The following is an 18,217-nucleotide window of genomic DNA, read 5'->3' as shown; positions in this document are numbered from 1 at the left end:
TTTCTAACAAGCAGCTCTGACATTTTAAAACAAAAAGATTATAACCTGTTGAAGGAGTCTAACAAAATGTTTGTCTGTTTTAGATATCACATTCATTCATGAAGGCAACAAGACGTTTCATGACAACCTTGTCAATTTTGAAAAGCTGGTGAGTTCATGAGAATATTAGATTACTCTACACAAGCACAGTGAGGATGGCTTTGAAATGATGTTTGATGATGTTTTTGTGTTTTTTTTTCCAGCACATGATAGCAGAGACAGTGAGGCTCATCAGGCAGTGTCAGAGAGATCACATGGGTCAGTATTCAGATCACAGTCCTTCTCCTTGAAGTTCTCTTTGTGATTTTAAAGCAGTGATATCTCTGAATTTTAAACAGGAGATTTTCGCCGAACAGTTTTTGCTTCTATTGTAAACCAATAGGGGCAATTTAAAACTTCTCCCTGAAAATCAGCCATGTGTGAAGTACAGATCACTTTAGCAAGAAATATAACTAAACCTGTAAACTATCTATTGCTGTTAAATGCATTATCCTCACATTGTTTTTATAATTTCAGCTTACAGGTTCAAAACTACAATATAAACTATTTAAATGAATTTAAAAATGACTAAATCTTTTTCAGAAATATTTTTACTTGAGTACTCACGACCTCAAATATTCCCAACTGTTTTCAATGCCAGAGAAATTATTTAATCTTAAAGTTGCAACAGTAAGTGTCTTGTCATAGCCGCTATTACACTAAATGTGTATCGGTACTGTGGGAACACTGGATGTAATGTCAAAGACTGCTACATAAAAAGCTTAAACTGCCACTAGAAAGTTAATGTGATGGACCAAGATTATTCTCTGCCACTGGCTGTGCAAAATGTGACCTTCGAAATGTGTGACTCATTAGTCCCCCCCAGCTCCTGAGATATTGTGCAGAGATGTGCTGCTTAGCTCCACCCTTCTCCTCTGCTTACTCCTTGTTTGAGGACTTTGATCAGTTAAAAACTGCTTTCCATAAGGTTGATTTACTAAACAGTAAAACAAAATTGATGTTTCACAGACTAATCTCACATAATAGGGAAGAAAAGCTTTTAAATGTGGCCTTCTACATTTATCTGGGGAGCAGTCCCAGAATGCAATGCTAGTAGCTTGCAGCATGAACCAGGAAGTCAAGCCTTACTCCCTCATTATGTGAAATTCATCCATGAAACAACATCTCTTACGGTGTGAGTAGCTTGTACACTCAGGATATTGGCTGCTGAAGTTGCTGTACAGTTATCCTCATAATTTTTGCTCTAAGCAGATGTAATACACTGTCGCAAACTTTTTAGTTAGTCTGGTTGGTTAAAAGTAAAATCCAATGTCAATATCTGTGTTCAAATCAGCAAGATAGACGCTTATTGGCAAACTAAACAAGGAAACATACAGGTGCATAAAAAAATAGAATATGTAATTTTTTTCCTGTGATTTATTTCAGAAAATTAAATTTCCACATATTCTAGATTCATCTCAACCAAAGTGAAATATTTCAAGATTTTTTTTTTTTATCTTTTAATGGCTTACAGCTCATAAAAATCAAAATCCACTATCTCAAAATATTGGGATAGTTTAGAAAAGTCCAATTTTCAAATTTTTCCTGAGCTTTCATTCTCTCACTCTGGTTCAGTACACACAGGCAGTGTCAGTGTATTTAGAGATTAAGGGCCCCCACACACAGGCAGGTCCAGGAAATGGGCTACAGTGTTGTGCTCCCAGCATCATGCCAATCCTGAACCACAAATGTCTTTAGCATATCATGTCGGCTGAGGATAAACAGATCCAGACTGTTGCTCAGTGGTCCAAAGTCCTGTTTTCAAATAAAACTACATTTTGAATTTCATTTGGATTTTTTGGTGAGCTGTAGCTATAATAATCAACATTAAAAAAAGAGGTTTGGAAACATTTCACTTTGTAATGATGTGCAGTATCTATGATTTATAGAAGTTTCACTTCTTCAGTAAAATCACGGGGGAAAAAAAATCAACATTTCTATTTTTTCAGAGGCACCTGTATAGTAACACTGTGATGTGTTCAAGGAGAGCTCAGTAAAATGACTATTAGGTGAAGGCAACTGAAACCTCATTATAAAGTGTTCCAGTATCACACTATTAAATGAAATTCTGTTTTTGGAAAGAAACTCAACTAAATACAGTTGTTTGAGTGATATATGTTTGTTGTCCCAGCAATGTAAAACAGATAAACACGTTACAAACAGAGTGCTATCTCATCTTTTCACCAAATAAAAAAGTAGGCCTATTATTGTTACTGATAAAGACAGAGATAATTAAGGCGTATTGATAAGAGTACCACTATCTATGAAAATCAGTGATATTCATACCAAAAGTCTGTATTTGTATCTGGTTATTTCATATTTTAATATATAGTACTGAAAATGCATTAATTGGAGTGTTTATATTGTACAATTTGTCTGATTAAGTTATTTTATGGAAAAAAAATGTTTAGAATAAAAGTAAAGACTAAAATGTTTGGCCGTTTATTGACTAAAACTAGACTAAAATGTTTGAGTTTTTCCTGACTAAAAGTAAACTAAAACTATAAAGGGTAAAAAGGAATAAAATGTGACTAAAACTAAAAATATTTTTTAAAGGCTTAATTAAAATAGATGCCAAAATTAATAATGACTTAATGACATTAATCAAATGTTTCAAAAGGTGATTTTGTTACATAAGGCTTAGGATCAAAGTGATCCAAAGACAAAAAAAAACATTTTTATTTGCTATTATTTAATATGATGTCTTATTACCACACCATTAACAAGATGCCTTTCATGTAGAGTGTAGCTTGATGGGCAGTACAGATCTAAATGTCTTCCTGTGTGCAGCTTTCTTATCTTGAACATGTTCTCTCACTGCAGGGAATGGCATCACACAGAAGAGCAGCTCAGAAGTGCGAGGCTACATTGATTACCTACATATCATTGACAATCAGGAGACTCTGTTTGAACTCTCTCACAGGCTCGAGCCTCGAGCATAGAGAGCAACTTTTTTTTCTCTGCACTATACCCACTGAGTCAGATCGCCAAGGAGCAATCTTTCACTGTCTCATCTATCTCTCAGGACACAAGGCGGCAATCACAGGACACTTAATGACCTCAGCTAGCCACAGGAGGGAGCCACTGTATCAGGAAACAACAGAGATGGAAAATGTGGCAAATGAAATGATCAGTGCTTACAAGTAAAAAAGCCTGAACAGCTCCTGAGATCCAATACTACTGTTAAAAACATTGAAGTAAATATCATCACACAGTTTGGCAGCACATCAGTGTCACTTCAACTGCACTGTATGGCAGGTGTATGGCTGTTCTGACAAAGACCCAACAGCTCCCCCTTGTGGAGAGTCAGTGGTTAGTTAGAGAAGAATGTTTGCATAATTGCCCATATAACAAAATGTAACAGAAAACATGCAAACAAGCATGGTGCTGAACACAGGCTACTTTTGTGCGACCTTGGAAAAGTTGCATGTATGTTTTGTATTTTCAGAGGTAGTTCCATCAGTTTTTACCAAAGAGTATTTCAATAGTTACTGTTCACACACATCTGTTCCCTCAGACTTCAACTTAATCCAGATGTTCCTCTACCAGGTCACCCACACAGCTATAAATTAGCTTCATGTTTGCACAACAAGCTAAACTTCAAATGATTGTTAATCTTAAGCCTATTTAAATATAGTTTTCACATGGTTGTCTTTTCATGTATTTTTCTGTTGTTTAACCTTAAAGTGCAGTGTAAGATGGTTTAAATGATAAGATCACAGTATTTGTATGTTTTGTCAGAAAGTTAATGCTTGTGTGTCCTGTGAGAGATATAATCAGGTGTTTTGAGTGCCAAACAATAGGAATGCCATTTAAAGTTACTAATGCTAATAGCTGATATTTTGAAAAACTTTGGTATAAGTTGTGCTGTGGACAATCAGTTAAATTAAGCAGCAGACCCACTCTGTCTCTGTCTTGGAGTTATTTTACCGAAAAATTGCTCGTCATATCAAATCCTTGGTCACCACTGACCTACAGCTGATCGTGGTAAACAGACAGTAGAGGACGTTTGTTTGTTAAGTGGTTTAACAGTTCCTATGAGAAAAGAGCAATAGCAGAATTCAGTACTCCAGCACCTTGTGAAATCAAACTAAAGGTAGTCAGCCTATTGTACAGTATGTAGTCATAGAAGATGAAGTATTTATTAAATGATCTGGATGATGGACAACTCTCACTTCAAAGTAAGGATAGGTCATATTAAGTATTGTGTAAAGTGTTGTAGACTGACTTTTTTATTGTTATATTCTTGAATTTTTATTTGTATATTTTGGATTTCAAAGTCACTTTTACACAGAAAACAGTATTTGTCTTATTTTCATTTTTATCATCAACGTTGTACAGTTGTTTATATTGTATATATTTGTTTAATTCTGGTTAAGGATATTTATTAAGTTCAGAATTATTTATTTGCTCTTTGAATACTTAGACTGATTTTATTTTTATTCTCTTGTACGCACGGATTTGGCTGGTCTGCATGATTGGGTGAACCATGGATTGACCACCACTTTCAACAGTGCATGTAACAAACGTTTTTTCCTCATGAACGGCTCATTGTAAAAGATAGTTTGCATACATGTATGCATTTTAGAGAAAAAAATTCAAAGTGACAGCTGTAAAAAAAAATGAATGCCTCAGATGAATTTCATGAAGGTAGACATTAATTACACTGTGCTGATTGAACTTATTATGAAGAAATCTCCTCAGGTGCTGTGGTAATTAACATAGTTAAAGGACAGACAAGACTTGATGAGAAGTTTGTTATAGTGTGTATAGCAGGTCACAAGCAACACTGATTCAGTCATAAGAAATCAAAACAGAGGAGAGGCATTAAACATGAACAAGACAAACAATGTATTGTCTAATTTGCAACCAGAGGCAAGCTTGGCCCTGTTCTTAATCAGTCTTCTCAATATTCATTCAACAACTGTAACATTTACTTCTTTGTGAAATAAACTATATTTATACTCAATTTCAACCTAATGTTGACTCATCTGCCTTTTCTGTCTTCAGGGGGGCACTGCTGCCTCACTGTGGCTACAAAGGGTATTTCACCATTTCGCCTTTTTTAAACATTAACATTATATAGCTCATTTACAAGTACAAAATTGGGGCGCAGATGGTCTAGTGCAGTGGTTCTCAACTGGTGGGTCAGGACCCAATAGTTGGTCATGAACTGCATCTTGTTTATGAAACACATTTTAGCAGATGAAAAATTGTGGAAATTGGGGTTACGATTTGAATTCATGGATAGGTTGCAGCCCGTATACTTTGGAGGCCTGGGCTCAAGTCTGGCCTGTGGCTCTTTCACTGCCAGACATTCCCCACTCTCTTATCCCTGTTTCCAGCCAATTCCACTGTCCTATATCTCTAATACATTTATCTTATTTGACCTTTATTTAACCAAGGAAAAGCTTGCTGAGATTAAAAATCTCTTCTTCAATGGGCAGCAAGCCTTCAAATATAACATTAAAAAATAGATAAATACAAACAATGAATAAATAAAATCACAATGTTAACTATTCAAACAAGCAGGCAAACAAAACAGTCAGTAACACCTTTAAGTATTCATCAATTCTTGTGCACTGCTAAAACAAAATGTAAAGCTTTTATAAAACTTTATTAGGTCATAAATGGACTTATATTCAAACTATTGAGGAAACAAGACTATTAGTGAGTTAACTGACTCTTACTGTTTAAACAATTCCAATATAAGCTTGCTACTTAAAGGTTGGTATCAAGGTGGTGTTTCACAGCACAAAGACAGAAAAATAAGGGATTCCAGCTCTGTATTTTGTGTGAAAGACTATTAAAGAGCTTGATTAAAGAGCATGAGCTTTCAATGCCTGAATGAGTTATTTTTACTAAACTTTGTTGTAAATCTATTGCCAAAATCTTATGAACAATACAAACATTTTATTTTCAAAGAGGAAAATAAGTAATTTGATCATAATTTCATAATTTGCCATACGGTCCCTCTTGAAGGTTTGTCATACTCAAAGAATCTTAACTTGTTTTGAGAATATAGATTTGAATTTTGGTTTTGGTATCTAGAATATTTAACTTTGGTATATCTTACATTTCACTGACAGTGCACGTGTATCTTAATTAATGAGCTGTTTCCTCTTATAACAAGAGGTAAAGAGTAAAAAGGTGCATCTTTGTTTAAAAATTGTGGTAATAAAGCCATAAGTACACAATGTCTTTCTCAGTGCCATGAGGCAGAGCCATGTCCCAGATGCCCTTGCTGACTTTAACCAGGTGTCCTGCTTGCCCTTTAACATGACTATCTGTGGCACGACCCCTGCTGCGATGGGCCCTGTACCCTGCCATTTCCTCCCAAACACTGCAAGCACTGTATCATTTCCCTGTCACCAAATGAGTAGCTAGCTGCCGTGTCGTGCTAATGAGAGGAAGAGAGGGCAGATGAAGAGAATCTACAGGAAACCGGTTCTTCATTTCCCCCATGCGATACAATACACCATGTGTCTGCAGCCAGAGAAATTAAGAGCAACAGCAGTTATTAGTGTTGGAGAAAAATCTCATTTAAGAAGATTAGAGATCTGATTTCTATCAACAAGAAATATCTGTGATTCAGGGGTTGTAATTTTACATCAAAAGGTCACGTTCATCTTAGTAGATAATATTACACCAGCTGTGCTTCTGTCTTAACATGATGATAAACATCATCAAGTTTGTTTTCTGACACACAATAACTGGTACTGACACAAAAAATGCATCATATTTTATTCAATACTTTAGTGTCTGCTCAAATTTCCCTGTGAACACCTAAGCTTTGTGTGGATATTTTATTGGAAGGTGGAAAACTGCTGCATGATTGCAACCTTATCTCTGGAGCCCCTTCTGTATATTTTAATGTATTTCTGACAAACAGGACATTTTAAATGTGTAATTTGTCTGTGCACATCTTAAATATATCAGCACAATCACATTCCAGCTTGTCTATTTACATCAATAAACAGATAACGGTTTGTATAAGATATTGTTTCTTGGACTCATTTGGAGTTAAATGTTTTATTTGGTTAGTATGAAGTTAATAATTTCACAGAGAGCACAGACAGATAAAGGATGGGTAATCTGATGTGTTTCCTTCTCATAGAAAGCCATCAGTGCCTTTGAATAGGTTTCTCCAACAGGCCCGCCGGGATGAATTACACTGCTCTGTTAGTATTCTGCCTCTGCCCTACAAAAGGTCAATGTCAAATGCACCTCATTTAAAAGTCAATAGCGACCATGCACATCATCTCCTGGGAATTCTGTGCGGGATCCCTCCAGACGGCATTGTGTATCATTCAGTTAGTAGAGGGCACCTGAAGCGCTTTTTCAATCTTGACCTTCCAATAAAATATGCTCCCAATCCAGAATTACATGGTCAAAAATGGAGACATAAGCTCCCAACAAATCATGGCCAGACTGAACCATCTCAAGGGAGACGTTCAACAGTGTGGGACACAGACATAACAGGTTCAGCAGTATCTAAAAATGCATCTGCACCTCTTTGTTCACATTATCATCTTAAATCTAAAACAAAAAGACACTGATGCTCTACAATGTCAGTATTGTCAAGCCTGAACCAGACTGGATACAATGGAGGTTATACAAGATTAAAGGAGTAGGCCAGATTTAGTAATATCAAGAAAACATGATTAATAAAAAGTTAAATGGTTGCTTCACATGATGTAATACTTAGACTATTTGCAAGATAACATGATTAGGAATTATCAAAGACCTGACTGAAATTCTCTGAATGACTCACACAGACAGCAGTAGTGCTACCCCAGCAACAATCCATTTTGCAGGAGGCTGTTTGGTTCTGAGGTGAAGGGTCCACACATATGTGGTCCCTCGCTGCTTTGTGCCGTACACCGGACACTCATAGGTATTCTTCAGCTCTTGCTCCTCTGCCGGCACAGCTCTCACATACAGCACTGGCATAGTTGGAGTCAGATCCCTCAAAACTGCCTCAGAGATGAGTCCAGTCTGAGTGTCCCAGCTAGCTCCTAATCGGGCACAGGACATGCTCATTTTTACCAATATTCAAAATGCAGTTAAAAAACATAGTTAATCTTGACTGCAGTATAAAAAGGAATGTTAAAGCAGTCATACTATCTTACCTTCAATATAGAGTCCATGAATGTAGGATCCCTCCCGTGGTGGATGTCCAAAGTCGTCTTTTGTCTTTTTTGTTACATCCACAGTCAGAGTCATCTTGTCAAGAGGCCACTCATTCTTGCGAGCGATACTCTGCAGCACAGCTGGAAAGAACGTCTGCATGTTAATACGTCTGATGTCTTTGTTGCACATGTCATATAAATGATCTCTCTTTGCTTTTGAGTATTTGACTTCACCAGTGAGGAAAGACTGTGGGTTGAAAAGTCCTGATAGCCAAACAACTGCAGGAAGAACTAAATCTTGAGTCCAGCTGTCCAGCTCTCGACAGCTACAGATCAGATCACTGAACCTAAAGGGAAAAAATTAAAGTATGGTATGACACAGGCTTTAAATCTTGTCAAGAAGACACACCCTTCATGCATGAAGACATTTTTCAACCACAACGACGGAGAGTTTGCATTGATGAACATTGTTGTGTCACAAGAAAAAAATTAGAAAGCCAATAATAAATTGTGGCTGGTAGTAAAGATGATTTTGGAAAAAAAGTAGATACCAGTGTGCCAGTGTTTTAGTGGAGGGATAAGCCAGTCTGGCCCAAGAATCTGGGATGGAGTCACTGAACAGGGCTGCCTGTAGGGTCTCCATTCTAGAGGAGAAGGTGAGTTCTCCCTGTGGATAAATAAAACCTTGGTAATACCAACAGTCTGACTGCTGATCAAAGCATATTTATGCATGATAATGACAGTACCTTCAGGCCAAGATCAAGTTCATTAAGGGATTTTTTAATTTCAGCCAGCAGAACATTCATGCGCTCACACTCCTGCAAACAAACTTGAACATAGGGGCTTCGCTCTGCCGTCTTTGAGGCAATCTCTGCCATGTCATACTCCTCAGGAAGCTTCTCAAGGATTCCTTCAATGACAGACTTGACCTGAAAAACATTATTTAAATGTTCAAGTTGCTTATTAGTGTACTCCCCATTACTTTCGCTGTAACAGTTTTTTGTGCCTCCTCACTCTCTCTTCTGTGCTCTGAGCAACCCCCTCTCCTCTGGAGGAGTCCTGAGGCTGCAGTTCCAGTAGAGACCTCAGGAGATTGTCTGAGGTGACAGTGAGGCATTCCAGCTCAGCATTTGGGTGAAGACCATACAGAGTAGGGCTCTCAGGTGGGAGATGTTTGTCTATATAACTGTGGTAGCCACTATAGTCCATGAATGGAGGAGCCATGAACCCGGGGCACAGGAAGAGTTCACCTTCAAACTATGGATTGAAAATATGAGGATCCAAAAATAAGAATGCATACGGCACAAAATTTAATACACAATGCTAAAACATACAACCAGAAGTACCTCATTAATCACAGCAAAGCTTTGATTAAGCAAGTGTGGCCTGTGTTTGTCTTTTACAATTTCATATGAATGACAGAAGTGCAAGTGTGACCATGACATGAAAATACACTGACAAGCTTTTGATCGTCTAAATCCCTTCTGCTTTTAAAAACTGTGGCATTTAGCTTGTTTATAGAGGCAGTTTTCTGGGGGATTGAAACAGAAAAGTCCAATTGAAGGATCTGTAAACTGAAGAGACACTACGAATGCGTTTTTATGAAAATGTTTTGTTCTTGCATTGAATCTGTTTTTACATTCTCTTTATTTGCTTTTATTGTTCACTTAATTTAAAAAACAGGAATCGGTTGCCTTGCCAAATCAAAAACTTGTTGCACTCCTCTGACTGACCTGGTTGATTAATTCAATCTCAGAACTCTTAAATAGACCCAGTAAATCCTGGATGATCAAATCATCCCCTTGCTGTATAGCTTTCACTGTTTTCTTCAGGTAATTGTCTTGGTGAAAATAAAGTTTCTCCCAATCTGTAGTTCTCTTGCAGACTGAATAAGTTTGTCCTCCAGGATTTTTCTATATTTTACTGCATTCATTCTTCCCTCTACCTTTACCAGTCTTCCAGGGCCCATTGTTGAGAAGCATCCCCACAGAATGATGCTGCCACCACTGTGCTTTACAGTGGGGATGGTGTATTTGTGCAGATGGACAGTTTTTGGTGTCAGCCAAACATAGCATCTTGTCCGATTGCCAAAAGGCACCATTTTGGTCTCATCATCTCATCACTTTAATGTCTCTCAGTCCAGTTGTACTTTGGTTAATACAGGGGTGCCACAAGGCTCTACATTGGGACCACTTCTTTTCTCAATTTTTATCAACGATCTCTCACAAATATTTTCAAATTGTCATGTCTATCTCTATGCTGATGATACTGTCATGTACTATGCCAATTCAGATATAATACAAATCCAAAACTCTTCACGGTCTGATTTCCATCTCACCCAAACTGGTTCTCCAACAACAAGCTTGTTCTCAACAAAAATAAATCCTGTGGTATGATTTTTGGCTCCAAACATAGTATGTCATGTTTTCCCTCTTTGTTAATTAGCTTTAATGATGGGTCTCCACTTGAGAGAGTGGATGTTTTTAAATATCTGCGACTCTGGATTGACCCTGAGCTCTCATTCAAACCACATATTGATTATATTAGTGTCCGGGTATGCTGTATTACTCAATTAATTGCTTTTCATTTCAAGTAAAGAAGAGATTAATTTCACAACTTATTTTTCCCATCATATACTATGTTGACATTGTTTATCAAAACACTTCAGAGACAAAATCATAAAACCCTTAAATACTTTACATAACTCCCTCTGTAGATCTGTTTTGAGATGTCCATATAGAACACACCACTGCTTTATGTTTGACTCGCTCAACTGGCTTCAACAGAAACGACAGTTTCACTGGTTTCAATTTATTTTTACATGTGTTCATTTCGATTTTCCACCAAAACAACTACTTGTTCCATATATATCTCCATATCCACTCAGACATATGACTATCCCTTCTTCACCATTCCAGAATTCATAAAGAAATTAGTCATAGTTAATTTAGTCATAAAGCTCCATCTGACTGAAATAGGGGGTTAAAGGGGGTGAAGATCTATGCAGTCACTTATTTCACCTTACATATTTTTGTTTAATTGACATCACTTTGTAGAAACCATTTCCCCTATGACAATGAAGAGCTTTTTGTATCTTTTTTTGTCAAACATGCCAAATTATATTGACCATAATAGATGAATCAGTTAAAAAGTAAAGCATCCAAGGGGGAAAATACTTTTTATAGTCACTGTATGTCCTTCTGCCATTTAGGACAAACAGACTCTGATTTTTGTTTTTCTGCCATTAGCCTTTAGAATAGCTCAATAAAATACTTATTCATTTGTGATTTTTAGCCACCGTTATAGTTTTTCTGTCTGATGTGTCTGATTTTTTTCCAGTCATTCATATAGTTTTTGAGAAGTTTTGTATGTTACTGCCCCTTGGGGACAATAAAAATAACTTTGAACATTAACAACAACTTAATAATGCTTGTGTATAAAGGAAGTTGAGCAGAATGTAAAGAAATAGAAGAGAGGTAACATTTACAATTTGAAGATGGAAAAAAACAGCAATGATAAAGATTGAAGCTCACTGTTGCAGTTTAGGTTTACGTCCCAAGAGGGCACCCTTTAACTGAACTACAACAGTGACAATTTCAACACAGCTTTAAAGATTTTATTCATAACTTGGCATAGTAAACTTAAATGCAATTGAACTTTGGTTAATATCCAATTAAACAAGCAGTGCTTTTAGGACTCTCGATATTTTGATAAATAAAAGTTTCAAAAATTTTTTTTTTTTTTAAACCAAACTCACACACACAAACATATATGTACTTCACTCTTATAGCATGAAAAAAGTCTGGCTTACCATTTTAGGATGCATGAACTCCCGTAGGTATGTCATACACAATCTCCTATCCCAGTCATTGGTGATGTGTCCTCCATACATGATCTCCCCAAAAAGGTAACACAAGTCCTGCCAGGGAACCTGCATAGACTAAAATAGACACTATCTTAAATGGCCATGCAAATATTCAAGGAACATGCAGCATTTCAATCATTAAAACAATAATGAATTAATAACTGAAGACAAGGATTGAAAATTGTTTACAAATAATATCAGATCAGGATAATATCACAAGAAAGTTTATAGCTCATAAGTATTGTTTTTCCTACATGGATCCTTTCCTCTTTTGAAACTTTGTGCAGTAACTGTGTGATCACTTCCTAAATGAGCTCTTATAATGATGATAAAGGTAGGATAATATAACAGAATTATGTTTCTTTACACACACTGATCTAATGTATGACAGAAGACTCTTTCTCACAGTGGGAGATTATGATCCGTGAGGGTGAAGGAGGATGAAAAGAAACTGTGATTCATAACAAATTACAAAAGCTGGAGGTTCACAATCATTTGTACCTGTATTGTTTTGCAAATTGCTTCCTTCATCAGCTCTAATTGCAGTGATCACTTATGTAGCGTTGTGAACTGTCACATTGGCTGCATGTAATTACATTTAGGATTACGCTTCATTGCCCTCTTAATGAATTCTCTGTATACGCACATACAGGTTACTGTTTGGTTAACATAATGAAGGACATTCGTTTTTGGAGGGCAGAATACCTCAGAGGCATAATTGGTTGTGACCAGAGTAATAGGAGTTCTAGGAGAAATGCATTAGGAGTTGTGAGGGGTGCAGCACCCTAAGAATGGATTTTTTGTCTTCATGAAATTAAGCTAAATTATAGGTTGTGTGGTAATAAGAGAAGAGATGTGAGAAAAGACGGGAATGGACATTTTTCACAAATAACATTAGAACAAAAGATTTCAATAAGCAGGCACGGAGTAATTCAGCATTTAAGTCTGACAATAATGCTGCTGCAAAGTGCAAACACCATTATCATTATAAATTTACACTGCCTAAGAAGTTAGTAGTAAAAACAAATTAAAACTTGTATCCATAAATGAATTAAAAACTGAAATATTTTTAAAATAGTATTCAACACACTTTGTTGTTGGCCTCTAAGTAGTTGTACAAGACACTGGCAGAAATGTTAAGGTCTCCAATGCTGAAGGGGTAATTGTGGTTCCACCCTTGGGGACCAAATTTACGGCGCTCTGTGACACAGGCATGAAAAAAGCAGAGAGAGAAGAACATGGAGTTGAACTCCTGCTCCCTGGAGCACATATCCAGAGTTTCCTGAAAGAGCAAAAGGAGATAAATGCAGATAACAGTGAAAACTAAGTTAAAAATCTATTAAATTTCAAGAATTTTAAATGTATTCAAATGTCAACAAACTTGGCTGAAGTTATTGAGGGCTGCATGCAAACTGGCATTCATGCCAGTTGGAGGTTCATTGGTGATTTTGATGGCATTCTCCAGTAAGCCTCTAGGGATCACATGCTGCTCAGATGTGGGTGCTGGTTCAGCAGTAATGAACACCCTGAAGTTTGGGTGACTGTCCATCGCTGCCATCTCCAACAGAGCATCTAGAGAGGGCAGCCAGCGAGCCACCAGGTGCACATTCTGAACAAATGCAATTTACAAGAAAAAACATTTCACACAGAATGTTGCAGACTACAAAAAAACAAATTTATAACACTTTGTTGATAGTTATGTTTGTGTTTATGTGGAAAATCTTTATTAAAACATGTCTTTCTGTATTCTGCATCAGTGAACAAACACATTTAAAATATCACCAAAACATTCCCTGATGTTTGTGAGTAATATCTAGGTCCATCAAGATATATCAAGTTAATCCCAGTTAAACAAGGTTCACAATTAGTGCTCTAACTTTTTAATAACTATATATCTCATGCTTTCATGTCCCTTTCCACACATTAAGCCTTGTCAGCGTCTCCCTGCAGTCACAGAATTGATATAAAATAAGTCTACGATTGCTGATTAATGTCTCAATTTACTTTTAAAACCCCACAGACAGCTCAGTGGACAAGCCAGAAGTCATCCCAACCTTGTGTTATCAAACATGTACCTTTTTACTGTCACCTTATTTCCTTTAATATCAACAAATTCATTATTATTATGAATTATTCCTATTAAGACAGTAAAAAAAAAATCCAAAATGACACAGAAGCAGTTCTGAATGCAAAATAGTGGAATTTTAAAATGTGATCTAAAGAATGTGATTAATCACATTTAACTACAGAAATTCTGAGATTAATCCTGATTAAAGTTTTTGATCTATTGACAGCTCAAAAAATATCTTACTGTTTTCAGTATTTGTGTTTTATTTGTGAAAGATACCATCTATAAAACATCTTTTTTATGTTCTAAACAAGTAAGAACACCATAAGTGGCTTTCTTGTCTGCAGCCTTCTCCTTTAAAAGAAGTATTTATGGAGCCTATCCAGCCAATTATGGTTTTTATTGAACCAAATTGAGTTTATTTCTCTCACTCACAGGTTGAGATAATATCATTAGATGCATTACAGATCTTCTGGAAGAGTAGCCTGGGATCACTATAGTCATTTACTAACATAATCCCAAAGGTTCCCACCTGCAGGATGACCCAGTGTCCAAGTTCAGAGGCACTCTTCAGAACCCTCTCTGCTACTTCCTCCTGGCCCTGTCCCAGTGATACGTTGTGCAGATTACCCTTGTCAATGGAAAAATCGAGATTCAAACCTGCACAAAAAGAAAATTAAGAATATTTATCAGTATTAAGACACAGACTGTGTAAATAATGAAACATATACACAGTACCTAGTCTTTCGACATCTTTGAGTGGATCTACTCCAGGCGAGAGGATGAAGAACACAGGGGTCGATGGACCACTATCCTCATACAACTTGTCAAATTCCAGTCTGACAGCCTCCACATATTTTGTCCCCATACTCTCCTCCACAAAGTTCCTGCAAGAAAATATTGTGGTAAAGTAACGTGAAAGTAAAGGCTGACAAAACATTTAAATGAGGCAATGACTTACTTTAATGTGTATGTTATTCTATCAGGACGAAGTGCTCGAAGGATAATGAGCCTCTGGAGAGACGTTTTGTTCTTCCAGTCCTGGGGAAGTCTTTCCTTTTCAGGGCAGCTGGATTCAACGATCTTCCTCCAGCGCTTTGGTGAGCTCTCCACCTCTCTGTCAAGTCCATTGAAGTTCTCCATAGTAGAGATTGTCTATATACAAGCATAATATTATGTGAAAACCCCAGGAAGCAACAGAAAGTTGTCTGAAGTGATGAAATTATTATTATTTTTTCTGAAGAAGTTATATCACAGTTCTATCACAGCTTAGATTTGACTGTACCTTTAGTTGCAGGTAAATTTTGTAACCTGGTTTAGAGAGTAGACATAAATGAAGTTTATTGTAATCATTACCTTAATGGCTCCCCAGGCATGAGACGAGAGGAAGGGCACAGGACTAACTTTGCTGGCCTCCACGGGGAAACGAAGCAGGAAGTCAAACTCCTGTGGATCAATCAGGCCCTTCTTGAGCAGAATCTGAGGGGAAGGGCCAAGAGCAGTTTGTAATGATCCAAGCTGTATTGATTTCTTCTCAATCGTTTCCACAATAATTGAAAACTGCAACAAAACTTGAAGAGAGGTTAGGCAAACTCCTACAGGTTGAATAATGGCCTGTGAATGTAAAATAAGTGTATGAAGGACAGCCTTCAGAGCAGCACTATTTCTAAGATGAAAACAGTTGGCCCAATGACAGATAATTGCATTATGCCATCAGAACCAGCCCTCCTGTCAGAACCAACTGTCTGAACAGCAGCCATGAGGGACACTGTGAGAGGTAATCAATAGCAGCGTATGGTGCTGCTGACTGCTTTTAATTGAAGTTAATGTGGGGGCAGAAAAATACTTTGATTGATGAGGATGACAGGGGGCCCCACCTTTGAGGCGGCCCTCAGTCCCTCACCTGGAAGGCAGTGTGTGACAAGAAGGTTAACTTGTCTCTCTCAAACAGGCCCTGGCTGGTGTGTAGGAATACAGAATAGGTGATGGCTTCAGTGAGGGTGTTCACTCGGGTCCTCACGTCTTCATCCCATTTTGCGCACTCCATCGCTTTTTTAAACACAGAGTTAAAGATCTGGAATCAAACCAAAGACAGGACAGAGCTCTAATAGGGAATATATACACGAAAACAGTGGAAGTTTTTTGTATTAAAACAACAAATTAAAGCTAATATTTATCACCTAAAATCTCTACCAGTGGAAGAAAAAAATATTACAAATAGCACTTAAATACAAGCTAATACTGCTCAGAGGGGGCTCAAAGCAAAGACCACAACTCTGTGAAAGCAATCCCCTTGTACATTTGAGCAGGTTAAGAGTTTCACCTTGAGAGAAAACTGGTACATGAGGTTAATCTTGCTGAGATCGTTGATGATGAAGAAGAGGAGCGACGCTCTCTCAGCTGCAGGGCGGTATAGTTCTCGAGCCTCGTTGATCTTTGTCTCATTCTCTCTGGCCTCCACCACCTGTGTGTGCCAATCGCACAACATGAGCTATTAGCCTCTCAGTCATGCTCCAAAACCCTCTCATTACACATGTTCCCGACTACACATCATTTGTGCAAAATACAATAAAATGAGGTGGCTATATGCCATTCAAAAACACTTGAGAGACTTAGAAAAACACCCACACAGATACACTCGGCTACACTGCGACACGTGAGAGGAGTCCTGTTGGTTTAATAAACTCACCTTGTGTTGAATGTGAGCGGCTGTGTTCTTGGTGTGCTCAAGTTGCTCCACAAGAGAAATATCACCCAGAAAATTACCATGGGCTACAGAGAGGTGATTCAACAAGTCATCCTCCAACTTCTTGAGCTCAATCTTGAAGTGATTCTGTTGTGTGGTCAGCTCCATCTCATGAAAGCACACAAAACATTTCAGACCCTTCATATGGTATTACAGACTGAATTCTTAGAAAGATCAATCCAAACATTTTGTCATTTAAACATTCTATCTACATCCTAATTACTTTAGCATTTACCTTTAGGGCCTCAAGTTCAGGCCTTTCTTGCGACACTACCTGTCCTAGCAGCTGTTCTTCCAGGCCCACAGGAGTCACTGTGAAGTTGATAAGGGTGGTCTGGGCCTGGAGCTCAGGAGGGAAATGAGGATTGGCCAGCTTGGTGTGCAAAATAAGTTGAAAGTTACTGTTGTATTCACACTCCTTCCCTCCAATACGAATGTACCTGAATGATAGCAGAGAGCAATTAAAAAATAATAAATACATGAGGAAAACTTTGTGGCTGTAACTGTTACTCTACTGTATGAAATGTAACTGTTGAAAAAGACTATAAATAACAAAAAGCAAATGACACAATGTTGCCATTGAGCGGTAGTAGTAAGAGATGTGCAAACAACATGTGGAAATATCTAGCTTTTTTACTGCTAAAGACCTGTATCTCACTGAGACTTTAATCAGATGTTATTCCTCAATAATTCAAAATTTACAAACAAACTGGGGGACGGATGGCCTAGTGGTTAGGTCATACCCTATGGATGTGGGTGGCCCAGGTTCATTTCTGGCCTGTGGGTTCTTTCCCACATGTCTCTCCCACTCTCTTATCCCCATCTTCAACTCTTTCCACTTTCCTCCTCCCTGATTAAAGGCATAAAAAAGCCCAATAATATGTATCAAACACTGTGCGAACTGACTAAAAACTTTGCAAAGGAAAACAAGCCTTCTAACCAGCATTTTTCATGCTTAACAGCACAGTTGGTCTTCAAAAATAGGCATGGGAGTTAAATGCTCAACTAACAAGGTAGTAAGAAAAATACAATTTCAATAGTTACCGGGCCTGTACTGAACAAAGTCAGCAGTAAAAATATGAGTTCTGACTGTTTAGTCAAGCTGTAACTAAAGGTAAAGAGCAAACTTTGGTGTTTAGAGTTTTTATATCCAAATAAACAAATAGCATTGCGCAAAAACAGCAATACACCTGATTTTATTGGTTTTCCCTGTCCACTAAAAGGATTCTCTATTTTCATTTTAAAGGTAAAGTAGAGAACCACTAATGATGGTAAAATGATGACTCACTGGTTAGAAATATCGCCAGTGTCATACACAAAGGCTTGTG

The 18,217-nt window shown here is 37.4% G+C and overlaps 2 protein-coding genes across 3 annotated transcripts in view; one reads left to right on the top strand and one right to left on the bottom strand.

Moving 5' to 3' along the window:
• The window catches only part of LOC121513519 (rap guanine nucleotide exchange factor 5-like), a 38,539-nt gene extending 33,486 nt beyond the window's left edge, over positions 1–5,053 (top strand). For both annotated transcript variants that reach the window (XM_041793319.1, XM_041793320.1), the window contains exons 17-19: positions 84–148; positions 243–297; positions 2,902–5,053. In XM_041793319.1, coding sequence (XP_041649253.1) covers positions 84–148; positions 243–297; positions 2,902–3,020 — 239 coding nt within the window. In that variant the 3' untranslated portion in view covers positions 3,021–5,053. The remainder of the gene's footprint in view (positions 1–83; positions 149–242; positions 298–2,901) is intronic.
• A 1,752-nt stretch (positions 5,054–6,805) lies between these two features.
• The window catches only part of LOC121513518 (dynein heavy chain 11, axonemal), a 44,420-nt gene continuing 33,008 nt past the window's right edge, over positions 6,806–18,217 (bottom strand). The window contains exons 66-82 of the mRNA XM_041793318.1: positions 17,125–17,329; positions 16,833–16,997; positions 16,467–16,607; positions 16,047–16,217; positions 15,500–15,622; positions 15,105–15,298; positions 14,882–15,030; positions 14,676–14,803; positions 13,457–13,684; positions 13,166–13,357; positions 12,022–12,150; positions 9,225–9,467; positions 8,957–9,139; positions 8,762–8,877; positions 8,445–8,557; positions 8,211–8,351; positions 6,806–8,096 (exon numbers count right to left, since the gene is read on the bottom strand). Of these exons, the coding sequence (XP_041649252.1) occupies positions 7,849–8,096; positions 8,211–8,351; positions 8,445–8,557; positions 8,762–8,877; positions 8,957–9,139; positions 9,225–9,467; positions 12,022–12,150; positions 13,166–13,357; positions 13,457–13,684; positions 14,676–14,803; positions 14,882–15,030; positions 15,105–15,298; positions 15,500–15,622; positions 16,047–16,217; positions 16,467–16,607; positions 16,833–16,997; positions 17,125–17,329 (2,869 nt within the window). The 3' untranslated portion in view covers positions 6,806–7,848. The remainder of the gene's footprint in view (positions 8,097–8,210; positions 8,352–8,444; positions 8,558–8,761; positions 8,878–8,956; positions 9,140–9,224; positions 9,468–12,021; positions 12,151–13,165; positions 13,358–13,456; positions 13,685–14,675; positions 14,804–14,881; positions 15,031–15,104; positions 15,299–15,499; positions 15,623–16,046; positions 16,218–16,466; positions 16,608–16,832; positions 16,998–17,124; positions 17,330–18,217) is intronic.

This window comes from Cheilinus undulatus, linkage group 8 (assembly GCF_018320785.1).
Source record: "Cheilinus undulatus linkage group 8, ASM1832078v1, whole genome shotgun sequence".
Classification (NCBI taxonomy): Eukaryota; Metazoa; Chordata; class Actinopteri; order Labriformes; family Labridae; genus Cheilinus; species Cheilinus undulatus.
Note: the sequence above shows the minus strand (reverse complement) of the source record. Positions and strands in the feature narration are given on the sequence as shown.